General features: G+C 41.4%; 1 protein-coding gene across 1 annotated transcript in view; it reads left to right on the top strand.

Annotated features, from left to right (window-relative positions):
- The window catches only part of wscd1b (WSC domain sialate O sulfotransferase 1b), a 30,414-nt gene extending 17,007 nt beyond the window's left edge, over positions 1–13,407 (top strand). The window contains exons 3-9 of the mRNA XM_087807602.1: positions 935–1,049; positions 3,233–3,417; positions 7,321–7,442; positions 8,218–8,407; positions 8,789–8,953; positions 10,191–10,391; positions 12,593–13,407. Coding sequence (XP_087663728.1) covers positions 935–1,049; positions 3,233–3,417; positions 7,321–7,442; positions 8,218–8,407; positions 8,789–8,953; positions 10,191–10,391; positions 12,593–12,945 — 1,331 coding nt within the window. The 3' untranslated portion in view covers positions 12,946–13,407. The remainder of the gene's footprint in view (positions 1–934; positions 1,050–3,232; positions 3,418–7,320; positions 7,443–8,217; positions 8,408–8,788; positions 8,954–10,190; positions 10,392–12,592) is intronic.
- Positions 13,408–13,988: the final 581 nt, after the last annotated feature.

Raw genomic sequence — 13,988 nt, 5'->3', positions numbered from 1 at the left:
GAGTGACAGCCGTGAAAGTGTTCTTCACACACAAACACATGAGAAAAAAGCTCTGTGTCTTATCCTAACAGCCGTGAGATTTTTTTGATGATGAAGAAAGAAACGTGGGCAGTGAGCAGTTACGGGTAATGATATGTTTAATGCTCTGATGTCTCATTAGCTTTGAGACAAGTTGGTCAAAATCATTAGACAAGCTCAGATCTCAGATGATTCCAAATGTTACTTTTTGGGTCGGTACAGTATATAAAACTCTTTCCACACATATTTTATTAACATTGACCAATATATAATAGCAATAATATATTTTTAAATATATTTTTTCGTTCATATCTTCATATTTAAATGATAATATTTAATAATTATACATAGAAAACCACTTTCACAGAATAATCATCTTCAAAGTTCAAGATATCAACATGAACTTTAACCAACCGTCTGTTATGGCTGGGAACAAATGTGTTTGTGTATCCCTTGTGTTGTCTCTGGGTCACGGGTTACAACCTCCACCACTGTATATGTGTTTATGGAAGCCATGGAGGTAATTATCGGGCCTCTGGGTCACCTTGACCCAGAGATAACACAAGGGTTAAAACAGTTTCTAAATGAACATTTGCTAAATAAAAACAGTCACATGGCATTTTGAGTGTGCTCGCCTGAAGTGTGATTCCTGCCATAATTGGAGGAAGTTAGTGAAAACAAATTGATCAGTATATAAAAAGTGTAGTTAGTGTTGTGTCTTACATCCAATCTGGCAGCACAGATGTTTCATTAAAAATTCTTTACAAGGCCGTTGTTCCTGTCATAATCTGCTTTTTATTCTGTTGTTAAATGGAGCTATTTGTGTGTCAGCATCTGCCTTCTTTTCTTCAGCAAACTAGAAGTTGTTAATTAATTTGCTTGCGTTTGAGCGGATCTGGTCTTCTTCTCCCTGTAGGAACCTACATGGGCTGCTTCCTGCACAACGCCAGCGAGCGGGCTCTGGGAGGAACCATGCTTTACGACCTGCGAAAAATGACCAGCTCTCTGTGTCAGGACACTTGCTCGGAAAGGTAATGCACTCACCCCTGGGGTCGCTTTAAGGGGCGCACAAAGGGTCCGCTGTTTAAGCAAACGCTTTGAATCTTCCCTCTCATTCATGAAGCCTGGTGTGTCGGGAGCCAGCGGAGAGCCAGGTGGCTGGATGACAGTAATAGATGAGGGAGGGTGAGTGTGAAGTGCAGGCCAGGACAGAAGGTCCGATGTGTAGCAGGAGCCGAGGAGAGCGAGTGTGTGTGTTCAAAAACCCTAATGAGGCGACAGCACTGAGTGAATAAATAAGCCATTAGACGCTACATTTCCTGTGGCCGTGCGGCAGGAATTCTCTGGCTTGTGTTTAAACTCGTGTGAAAAGGCAGCGAGAGCAGGTGGAATTTTCAAAGCACTGACCTGCTTGAATTATTCCTTTTCAAATCTTCACAGTGAAGGAAGCAGGTTAGTCTTGAGCCACAGAGCAGAGGAGCACAGATGGTTCCTGTCAGGACCGATCCACCGGCGCTCGCGTTCTGGGGAAAATATCTCCCTCCCGTGATTCCCAATGTTACACTTCATTATCACACACAAGTGTGTTTGTGGTAATGAATGTAGTGTAGAAGGGAAACAGTTTTTAGGAGCCATTGGAGTAAAAATGTATAGTAATATCATATGTATGTACAGTTTATTAAACACAATGATTTTAGAAATGGCTGTGCTTTATTTAAGAAATATTCCTTTTATTTAGGTTAAAAAAGTATTTATTATCCATTCTTTAAACACCATTTGGACACTAAAGTACTAGTTTGGTTTCATGAAACCGTTCAGTTTTATTTAAGTAGAAATTAATTCCAAGGATTAGAAATCAAATAATACCATCAAGTAGGGCTGTGTATTGGCAGGAATCAGACGATATACGGGCAACAATACTATAGATTGCAATACTGACGAAACAAGGATATATTTTTAGTATTTTCCTAGTATTTCCCTCTGGTGTTGCAGAATTTACAGACCACATGACTCTTGACGAAGTTGTTACCAAAATGTGTTTTGGAACCAAAATGAGTCCAAATATCAGCTTTAAAAGCTGCTGGAGTCAACTGTATCCTCTCGTCCTCAGTCATTGCCAGGATCTTGCGGGATTAACTGTTAAGTTAAGCTTAAATTGTTAAGCTGAGGAGGACATTATGACTGCTGCCATCTAGTGGCCGTAAGTTTAAATGCGACACAAACATGAACATACGTGGTGATTATTTATATTTTACTTAGAAAATATATTGCTTTTTAAAATAGTTTTCACTTTATTACAGTATAAGCAATATATGAATGAAATAAATAAAGTGATGCGTGTCATGAGTGTTATTGAACATCATATACATTGTGAAAAAGAATATTGCGATTTTTAAATGAAACGATATTTGCATACATCCCTACCATGAAGTGGCCTTTGACAGAAAGGCCACTATTTCATGAAAACCCTTGAGTCCGGCACTTCTAATCACTTAATACCTAATCACTGACTTCATGTTCTGAGAGCAACATTACTTGTCAGATCCGAACTCGGCCCGTCGGAGTCGCAGGCGAAGCCTGCCAGGAATACAATGCGAGTCAAAAACAAACACAGGAAATACAAAGTAATTATGTTTTGACACAAATAGAGGCAGAAAGTGTGATGATAAACGAGCCTCCGAACAGTTCAGCTGTTAAACTTTCCCGTCCTCAAGTTCAAGTTCCCATCAGCCCCCGCCATGATCCGATCCTTACCTGAGCGGCCCAATTAGCGGCGAAAAGTAAAAAGTCAAGGCAATTTATACGGAGGCTTCAAAGGACACGTATGAAAAGGTCACTTTTGATGAGGTCAACGTGGTAACCGGCGAGGATGAGGACGGCGAGCGCCAGGGATGAGTCAGAGCAGCCTTGATGTGTAAGACACAGATCAGAGGTGACGGGTGCAGCTCTGGAGAGGCCTGCTGGGTCAGGAGGGGAGCAGGAGGGAGAGCGATCGGGCACGCCTGACTTGAATGATGAATCTGGAATGTTAACTAATGTCCTGTGGGAAAGTTTAGCCTGAGGGCGAGATGGGTTTTATGGATCGGCTCTTACACCCTGTGTGTGTGTGTGTGGGCGTGTGTGTGTGTGTGTGTGTGTGTGTGTGTGTGTGTGTGTGTGTGTGTGTGTGTGTGTGTGTGTGTGTGTGTGTGTGTGTGTGTGTGTGTGTGTGCAGTGGGTATCAGTTCGCAGGTCTCGAATATGGAGTTGAATGTCACTGTGGGAATCGGATCAGCAGCCTGCAGGCTCCCGAGGAGGATTGTAGCCTGGTGTGTCGTGGCGAGCGCGGCGCTCCCTGCGGTGGCGTCGGACGTCTCTCCATTTACAAGGTGGAGCAGCAGCTGCCGGGTCACAGAAAATGTGAGTGAACATCCCTGCAGCGGAGAGCGCTTTCTATATTTACCCTTTACAGTGTTCGGATTGAGAAAAGCGCTTGACACGGACGACTTGTACCGATGTTCTGACAAATGAGGGATCCGTCACTGGGTCTGGACGTCTCCAGAAGAAGACTTACAATGAACGACAAATACACACACAACAGATTGTGTTGTGCAAACCTCTCTCTTATTGATCACTAAAAACTAAGACAAAGATTTCCCTTTATTCAGACAAGAGTACACACACGAAGAACACACAAGCAAAGCGAGAAACACTCTCCAAATGGTTATGACCCAGTTGCCTTTTCCAAATGAGTTGGGTTCAGACCAAGTATCACAATTCGCAGAGACATTTTGCTTTTAAGTTAAGAATTTGAACTTGTGTCTCAAAAACACTTTTCTGTGTTTAGCGCTGTATTGCAGTTTTTCTGCTTAAACTGATTCTGACTCAGACGGAGCTTGAGGCTGAGAGTGTTCTGGAAATGTGTCTCGGCGTAGTTGAAGCTGACACACTCACACTGTCTGCACGGTCACTCTGAGAAGACACTTCACTTCATCTGCTGGACAAGCCTTTGTTTCATTTGGATGTTGGCTTGTACTGTGGAGGTGACCCGCGTGTTGAGGTTCTGGTTTGAGTTGTTTTTCAGAATGTAGTCGAGACATACTGAGATCAATCATGACCAAAAATTCTTAATGTCTCAATTGATTTATTTATTTTTGATTTCATTCATCTATTTCAGACCTGGGCAACACCTCCTGACTTTTTTGGTGCGGCCCTTATTAGGGCACAGTAGAAAATGATAGTGTTAGCTAACAATTTTATTTGAGATTTATTACTTCATAACTTTAGTTTTTACTGGCATTTTTTCTCATTTCTTTCCTTTTTTTGAATCATTTCGTTCCCTCAAACAATTTTATTGAGATTATATTATGAAAATATATGTATATGTATATGTATATATATGAAAAGTGATTTTGCATAATTTGATTGCTTTTTGAACATTATATCAGAATTTTGGTTTAATGTTGTGCTTTTCCACTTACTTCTTTATCCTTCTTCTGAATATTTATGGCCCCTTAAAACAATTTATTTGGGTATTGAGATCATATTAAGAGAAAACAAGTAATTTTAAATATATAAAGATATTTTTTTTCCAATTTTTGGTTTATTTTTGTTGATAAAAGTCGTTGTTTTTTTTTTACCTAACAACAGTCACAGTACATAATATGGCCCTTGAGGAAATATACTGCCCTGTTCTATTCCATACTGTCGACACCACAAACAATTCTGAGCTCTGTTTAAAAAACTTGTTTTGATTCTGATAGTAGTTACTAACTTGACTCTTTAACCCTGAAACAGTCAAAAATCAACTGACAAAGACTCTAAGACGTGCCAAAATATTGAAGTCATTTCCAATCAAATATATTTATTGGAAACATATGTATACAGATTTTCCAGGAAGATGTGATATCTACTTCCGGTTTGCTTGAAAAAGATGTAAACTGGCTACATTGTTCTAAAATAGTTCCCATGTGAAACCTTCTTTATTAACATTGCAATATATATCATTTTTAAGATTTATAGTTTTAAATATTATTAATTATATGATCTAATCAATATACCAAAAAAAAGAATTTATTTTTACGTGTACAAGCTACATCTGTAGCTAGCTTGGATAGAATGTAGCTAAAACATTTTTCACTCTCATATGAAGTTTTGTTCACTTACATTTCTCCATAATAAAGTTTTACAGAGACTGCTTTCAGATTAATTCAACCGGACAGACAAAGAAAAGTTTGGAAACATGGACGAATTTTCTGTGTTTGTTTTCAAGGCTCACTAGAAATGATTCCAAAGCATGAAGACGTTTAGTGCCTCCAAGAAATGTGTCTTATTTTCTTCAGGTATTTGCATGACTGGTTTCCAACCTTCACAACTGCACCATCTGCTCTCCTTTCTCTGTTTTAATAAGTGGAGCAGAAGATAATAAAAACACAGTAATGAGGGTGTGATTGCAGGTGACTCGTCTTGGCCTCTGTGCTCTCATAAAGATTAGAGAACGTCATAAACGTGCGGATGAGACTCGACATAATTAACCAGCGAATAACCAACTGTTGGAAATTAAATTGAAGGAGCCTGAACTCGTGACGTCGCCCCTGTCGCCCTGAGGTTGACGGATCCTGCCGCCCACTTCCTCACAGACTGGAAATGACTCTTCAAGGTTGAGTCGACTTTAAACTGAGATGTTTTCACCAGTCGCTTGACTTTTCTATTCCCATACTCTTCTGCCTTCCCTTCACCTCGCTGACAGTTATTTTACCTGACATTTCTGTGCACCTTCAAGAGGGAAAGAGTGATGGCAGACGACTGCTAAAATGAGGATTCAGAACTGTGTCTTTTATCCTCCGTCTTACTGAACATCGGTGATAGAACATACACGTTGGTCACAGTGTGTTTAAAGTAATCTACTGGGATTCAGGCTAAAGGAACAGATACAGTAAGAATGAAGCTTCTGGTCTCAAGGGAAAAGCATAGTTTCAAATCTCACCTCTGACAACTACTTTTGGTAAGTGTAGCTTAAAATGAGTGAAACACAATGAAAGCTGTGACAAAACAACATTTTACACTTTACACTATGTTAATAGTAGTCTGGTAGTATTGGTAATTTTCTTATTGAATACAACATTAGTTAAATGTCAGCTGTAATCTAACAACATCATGTACTTCAAACTAGCCAACATTTTAAGTGTATTTCACTAAACAGTAATGACCTAACCCTTTCCGGAGGTTCTAACAAATGCACACTTTTAGCAATTTTTGTATCCAGTAAAAAAAATGAATTTGTGCCTTTATATATCTTTTCAAATATCTGATATAATTTGATTATTTATACTAGGGAACAGCCCACAGACACAAAAAAAGTTGCCAATGGGCCTGTTGAAAATGTTTTTCATACAATAAGTAAGTAATTAAGTAAGTCATTTTTATTTACATAGCGCTTTTCCAGACCAGGGTCACAAAGCGCTTAAACAATCAAAACAATATTCAATAAAGTATATATTTTAAAGGTCAAGATAAAACTGATAACACAACAGGAGTTCCAGAAAATCAAGGAAAAGCCTGAACAAATAAAAACGTCTTAAGATGTTATTAGGTTTGATTTCATGTTTCTTTCATGTTGCACCATTGATTATTATTTCGATTTCAGTTTATTTAAAAGGACAATGTGCAGTTATATTAAAAAGATTGCTGCACCAGATTTAGCACAATGCTACATTCCATCTGTAGTGCTCAACAAAGATGCAGACAGTTTACATAATACATACACATACTGTACAAATAAAGCAAAAATAAAATAATATACAAAAACACTGTAGAATCTAATAATGTCAATGATGGCCAAATACCAAATATTTAATTATCTATAATGTGATTATTGCTTTAGATGATTATAATGTTTAAACCATTATAATATAATGAAGTTATTTCATAAACAAAACTGATTCGGCCCTTCAGTTCACACAGTGCCCTTGGTGTAGCTCACAGTTGCAAAAAAGTTGGTGATACTTTAGAGCGACTTCACATTATTCATAGAGTTTGAACGCAGCTCTCAAGGTCGTATGTTTCCGTCACACTCAGCTTTTATATTACTAGTAGTTTTAGAGGCTTCAGTGTCTCAGAGGATTTGCAGTGGAATTTAGGAAGTATTATAATTCCATAATCCATGTAATGAGGTCAGAAATACTGCAGAAGACGCCGGGAATTTATTCCAAAAATTAAACCTTTTTTCTTTTTTCCCAGAAATCCATTTCACCATGTTTTTGTTTCCATTTTTTTGCCAGTTGACAGTGCAAGATAACAACAATCTGTTCCTTCTCTTCACAGTCAAGAACATTCACTACCGCGGATGCTTCATGTTGGCCAAGAACATCATCAGCACTTTTCCCATCGACACACTTCAGCCCAACATGAGCACTCAGTCCTGCATCGAGACCTGCACGGACAAGGTTGGACTCCCTTCTTCAACTCCTGTCCCTCTGAGACAGTCTGAACTAGCAGTCAGAGAGATGGTACATCAAATAAAACAGATGGATAAGGAAACATCAGGGCAGTGAGATGAGTATGCAATTAAAGCAACTTTAATTAAAGCTAATCTACTAAACAATCTAGTTTACAGCTTTGCTAACTCTGTACCATTTATAACTATCTTTTTTTTGCTATTTTTGCGTTTATTGAAGTATAACTATGACTATTTGACTATACCATTTTTTTTTCGTGAATCATTTTAACTAATGATAATATAGTTAAATATATGTATTTAAAGAAAAATTCAAATTGTTTGTATTGCGATAGTTTAAAATTAAAATAGTTATCTAATGATTCACATTTAACATTTAACATTTTGTTAAATTGAAAAAGCCTCTTAATGTTCCACTGTTTCATCTTTAAATGTATCCATTAAGGTAAAGTAAAGAAAAGGTTTTTTGAAAAACACAACGATAACGTTCCAGCTGGTGTAGATAAAAAACGTCCTGCTCGCTTCACAACATGTTACCATAACAACCAGAGCGATATGGGGCGGCTCGATGAGTAAAACGTGAAGGTCATAAACAAGATCTAAATGAATATCGGGGAGCGTTTGTCCTTGTGCCCCTGAGCATCTGAACCTCCTCCAAATGGAAACTAAAACTGATAACAGAAGAGAGATTAGCGACGCGATGTCGATCGTGAGCCGCTGCTCACATCCGTCTTGGCTAGACTGATGCTCGGATCCGTCTGCAGGAGCTCCCGCTGGCCGTGATCAGGAAGCCCCGCTGCTTCTGCACGTGGACGTCTTCTGTCTTCAGCCTGGACCTGCAGTCGGAGAAGCATCAGTGCGTGCCGAGCACAGATGTCCACAAGGCCGGGAACTCCACCCCTGCAGTGCCCCCGGACCACGACTTTTACCAAGTCTACCACACACCGGTCCTCGGTGAGTTAAAGACCTTCACTTGATCACGTGACATAGTCTAACGCAAAGGGCTGATGTAATGATCAGCAGAGCATGTCGGCATTTCTAATTTTTGCCGTGTCTGTAAATTTTATGGATCAACGCTGCAGTTAAAGTTCTCCGGTCTCTCCTCTCTTGTAAAACAGCTTGTAAAGATAGCTCTAGATAACACTTTGTTATTTGCACCATGATGCTAAATATGATCTAGTCCTGTGGATGCTGCAGGGAAATCCATTCTTGAAGTGAGTCCACTTCAAAAAGCGTTCCGAGGTCTTTTGATAGTTGAGTTGGCGCTCTTATTTTGAAGTTGTTTGGACGGCTCTGTCAGCGCTACTGTTGACCATCAATCGTCCTCCCCTCCAGACGCGAGGTGCAAAGAGAGGATGTTTCTCCCGCACAGATCCAGCTCCCTGGTGGCTCTCTCCAGTTTCCCCGGCGCAGGGAACACCTGGGTGCGACACCTGATCGAGCTCATGACCGGCTACTACACCGGCAGCTTCTACTTCGACGGCACTTTGTACAACAGAGGTGAGGACATACATCAGTAACTTAGTGAAACTGTAGAAGTGTGTGTGTAGAAATTATTCTGATAGCAGATTAACTTATTATTTTCATTATTATTTACACATTCAAGTCAAAAGTCTTGTGTTACGGGGATTTATTTTCTCTTTTTGAATGTCTTCTTCATCAAAATAAATAGAATAAATACTATATTCAATCCATTAAATAAATTAATTCATAACAAAAAAGAAAACAAATGAACGTTATATATTTTTTCTTTTATTTTGTCCTTGTTATTTAGGTATTTGTATTGTTCCATATTAAGCCTTTGGCCTCCAAAGACATTCACACTACTGTAGTGATGGGTTGATGAGACCTCATGAAACAGCTGATGAGGAATCACGATGCAGTGAAAGGCGACTAGATGGCAGTCTCTTCGTTATAATCTTTGGCTCTGATTTACTAATTCAATAAAACCTGACATTATTTTCAAACAGATCGCCATCTTGTGGCCTTTCAAATAAAGACACTGTATCATGATACCTCAGTGTTTCATGAAGTCTCATCAACAAGTCACAGTATACCATGTGGTTTCTTAAGACATGTGATTGTAAACAACTGATGACACACAGGACAAACAGGTCTCAAATGTTGTTATATTTTTGTTGAAATCCAGGTTGAACTTGTAGCTCCACCTTTACCTCCACCACCTCTCTGTCTGACTGTAGCATCTCTACAGTGAATGGTGCTCCTTACTTTCCAGTAACTCTCCTACCACTAAGCATGACATGATGACAAATTAAATACACAAAAAAAAGTGCCAAAAGCTCTGAAGGTTCAGTGCCACCAGAAGTCTTTGTCCTCAGTTTATCTTGTCGTGAGCTTTTCTTTCCAGGAACTCTTTCCCGAGTCAAGCACGACGTTCGCTGGTGACCTCAGTCTGACACTTTCCAGAACTCTTCTAATCCTCTTCTTGAGAAAAAATATGAGCTACCGGAGGGTTATTGAAGGTTTTTTTTTTTTTTTAGAAGCATCACTCTCTGCACCAGCTTGAGTCCATTGTAGGCGCAGACACACATCTCAGCCACACACCCCCTGAAGCCTGTTGTAAACCCAGGCAACTGTAGGAGACAATCTGCCTCCTCTTAACAGTGGAGTGATTCACCGTCTCTCTAGCCTGGACGGCGGTGGCTCCGCTTGTTAAACGCCGTCATGAATGTTAATTTGCACTTTCTGTAGGTCATTAATTCCTCATCATCTCCAGGGTTCAAAGGAGAGAAGGACTACTGGAAGAGCGGTCGCAGCATCTGTGTCAAGACCCACGAGAGCGGCCAGAGGGAGATCGAGATGTTCGATTCCGCCATCCTCCTCATCCGGAACCCGTACCGCTCCCTCATGGCCGAATACAACCGGAAGTGCGCGGGACATCTGGGGCACGCCACGGACGCTCAGTGGAAGAGCAAAGGTAAATTACATTCCGGATATTTTAGGAGGGAGAAGAGAAGCTTGAGAGCAGGACGAGGCTCCCAGTCTCCACTCTGGAGTGTTTGGGCTTTTAGCGAAGGTACAGACCACGTACGCTCTGATGGAGCTCCGTCGGGCGCCGCACAAAAGGGTACAAGCACTTACCACATCTGTTTGCAGACCCATGAAAAGTCTTTTCAGCCGGTTATCAGATCCTGCTGAGCCTCTGATCTAAACACAAGTGTCACTCATTGAGCATTTCTCTAAGATCATAGACCAGCAATCAAATAAAAAGAGATGAAGACCAGAGTGACCCTGACACACATTTCTTTGAAGCCATTTTCAAAGGATGCATTCTAAAGATGGATTCCGGAACCACTTAAGGGGCGAAAAGTGGATTTGCAAAGCTCTGCGAAGAAGTTAATGTTTATGGTTTTAAAGATTCATTTTAATGTTTTTAGATGAATTAGTGATATTTCCTGCATGTCTGTCTGCCTACCTACCTAACTACCTAACTTCCTAACTACCTACCTACCTAACTACCTACCTAACTACCTACCTACCTAACTACCTAACTTCCTAACTACCTACCTACCTACCTACCTAACTACCTACCTACCTAACTACCTACCTACCTACCTACCTACCTACCTAACTTCCTAACTACCTACCTACCTACCTATCTACCTAACTACATACCTACCTAACTAACTTCCTAAATACCTACCTAACTTCCTAACTAACCCCTAACTTCCTAACTTCCTAACTACCTACCTTCCTAACTACCTACCTACCTAACTACCTACCTAATTTCCTAACTACCTACCTACCTACCTACCTACCTACCTACCTACCTACCTACCTACCTATCTACCTATCTACCTAACTACATACCTACCTAACTACCTACCTAACTTCCTAACTACCTACCTTCCTAACTACCTACCTACCTAACTACCTACCTAACTTCCTAACTACCTAACTTCCTAACTACCTACCTACCTACCTAACTTCCTAACTACCTACCTACCTAACTACCAACCTACCTACCTACCTAACTTCCTAACTACCTACCTACCTACCTACCTAACTTCCTAACTACCTACCTACCTACCTAACTTCCTAACTACCTACCTACCTACCTACCTACCTACCTACCTACCTACCTACCTACCTACCTACCTACCTACCTACCTACCTACCTACCTACCTACCTAACTACCAACCTACCTACCTAACTTCCTAACTACCTACCTACCTACCTACCTACCTACCTACCTACCTACCTACCTACCTACCTACCTACCTACCTACCTACCTACCTACCTACCTACCTACCTACCTAACTACCAACCTACCTACCTAACTTCCTAACTACCTACCTACCTACCTACCTACCTACCTAACTACCAACCTACCTACCTACCTAACTTCCTAACTACCTACATACCTACCTACCTACCTAACTACCAACCTACCTACCTAACTTCCTAACTACCTACCTACCTACCTACCTACCTAACTACCAACCTACCTACCTACCTAACTTCCTAACTACCTACATACCTACCTACCTACCACACAAAACATCACAAAGAACCTCCAATAATAAATTAACTGTAGAAAGTAAACCTGTAAAAACATGTGGTGGATGAAATAAAACAGAGTCTGTGGATGGAACTGAAGAGCAGTTGCTAGCGTTAAACGGTAAGATACCAATAAAATGTTTTTTTTGTAGTTTGGAGTCTGTGGATGGAATGTTGACCAGAAAAAAAAAAAGTTGTTGACAAAATAGTGAAATATTTCTCTTTCAAATTACAGTGTTTCTACAAGACGCACACATTTTTGTTCTACTGTGTGACAAGTGCCATTTTGGGTCCTAATACACACACCATAATAGTATATTGAAGCACAGTGTCTATAACATATTACGCATTATTACTCCGGCAGGCTCTGTACTCAGGAGTAGAGCTATACTACGGAGACTTGCTCAATAGTCATACTAAAACATTTTGACAGATTTTTGAAGTACCACTTGAAGTCGGTTTGAGGTGAGTAGGCATAAACAGTTAATACATGACTTTGCACCGAAGATTATTCAGACAATTAAAGGTTTTGAAATGTGCTTGTAGTCCAAAGTATCATGAGTCCTTCACCAGAACCGCTGACGTCAGCATTCATCCAATGATTTTTCTTCTGCAGAGTGGCCAGAGTTCGTCTCCAGCTACGCTCCCTGGTGGGCGTCTCACACCCTCAGCTGGCTGAAGTTTGGACGCCACCTGCTGGTGGTCCACTACGAGGAGCTCCAGCAGTCCCTGCTCCCCGGGCTCCGGATCCTCGCCTCCTTCCTGAACGCCACGGTGTCCGAGGAGCGTCTGCTGTGCGCTCAGAGCAACCGGGACGGACACTTCAAGCGCTCGGTTCCGCAGCGGCCGTCGCTGGACCCCTTCACCCCGGACATGAGACAAATGGTGGACGCCTTCATCCACACGGTGGACCTGGCCCTGCAGAGCAGGAACCTGAGTGGAATTCCACAGGAATACATCCCTAGATGATGGTGTGGAAAAAGGTCAAACACACAGTCAGGTGGACGAGTGCCAGCGGGAGCTCTGCAGGGACCGCACAGCCACACACTTACACGAGTGGACAGATTGCCTGATAAGCTGCAGGCACTTCACAGGAACACACAGGAGGTCACTGGAGAAAACAGGACTATTAATTGTGTGATGTAATCTGTGTGGGTGAGACTTCCTCGCTGGCTGGCGGCGGCAGAGTGCGACGAATAAAAAGAGGATTTATTAAGATCTCTGAGCGGCCGGAGTTGGATTATCCAAAAAGCGCCCGAGTGCACAAATGTTGGGGATGCGAGTAGCTTTTCTCGCGGCCCATCCGTGTCCAGGCCACCAGCATCTTATCTGACGGAGAGTGAAAACACCAGGATGTCGGCGACAACAGTACACTTGAAGCCACGGGCTGTATGTGTTGGGAGTTTATGCCATTAAAGGCGTTTACATTGACGAGTGTTCTATGCTGCTTTAATGATCCGAGGTGTTTGTGTAGAAGCGTCCTCGCCGCTCACTCTTTTATAAACACGTCCTTCAGACCGAGGCCGGCGGCGCCAGATCCGTCGACAGCAGCAAATAATGACTAAAAGCCGAGTAAACAGCGATTGGCTACGATCAACCAGACGCTTGTCACAGACACAGAGAACACAGTGTTTGTGAGGAGACGACTCTTCAGGTCCAGATTATTCCGGATTGCACTTCTGTCGTCTCTAGATTAAGAGCCTGGCTGAGTGAACGTGTTCGATTTGAGCTTCTGATCGACAACTTGACTTGTTTGTTTGTTAGGTGTCGCACGATTTGGAAGTGAAACGATCTGATCTGAGGCTCTGGTGAAGGACTGAGCTGTCTCTGAGAACCATCTCTCTGCCGGTGTTTACACGTCAGGGGAGACGTTTAATGTCCTATAGCAGCAACACTCGACCGGTTGATTGGTCAGTGAGTGTTGCTGGTTCATCTTGGTTGTCACTTTCAAAGCTGAGTAAGTGACTCAGTGAAACCTCATCGAGCCAACACTAGGAAAAATATCTATATTT

Source organism: Callionymus lyra, chromosome 14 (genome assembly GCF_982586985.1).
Source record: "Callionymus lyra chromosome 14, fCalLyr1.hap1.1, whole genome shotgun sequence".
NCBI lineage: Eukaryota > Metazoa > Chordata > Actinopteri > Syngnathiformes > Callionymidae > Callionymus > Callionymus lyra.
The sequence above is the reverse complement of the archived record's forward strand: the minus strand, read 5'-3'. Positions and strand labels throughout refer to the sequence as shown.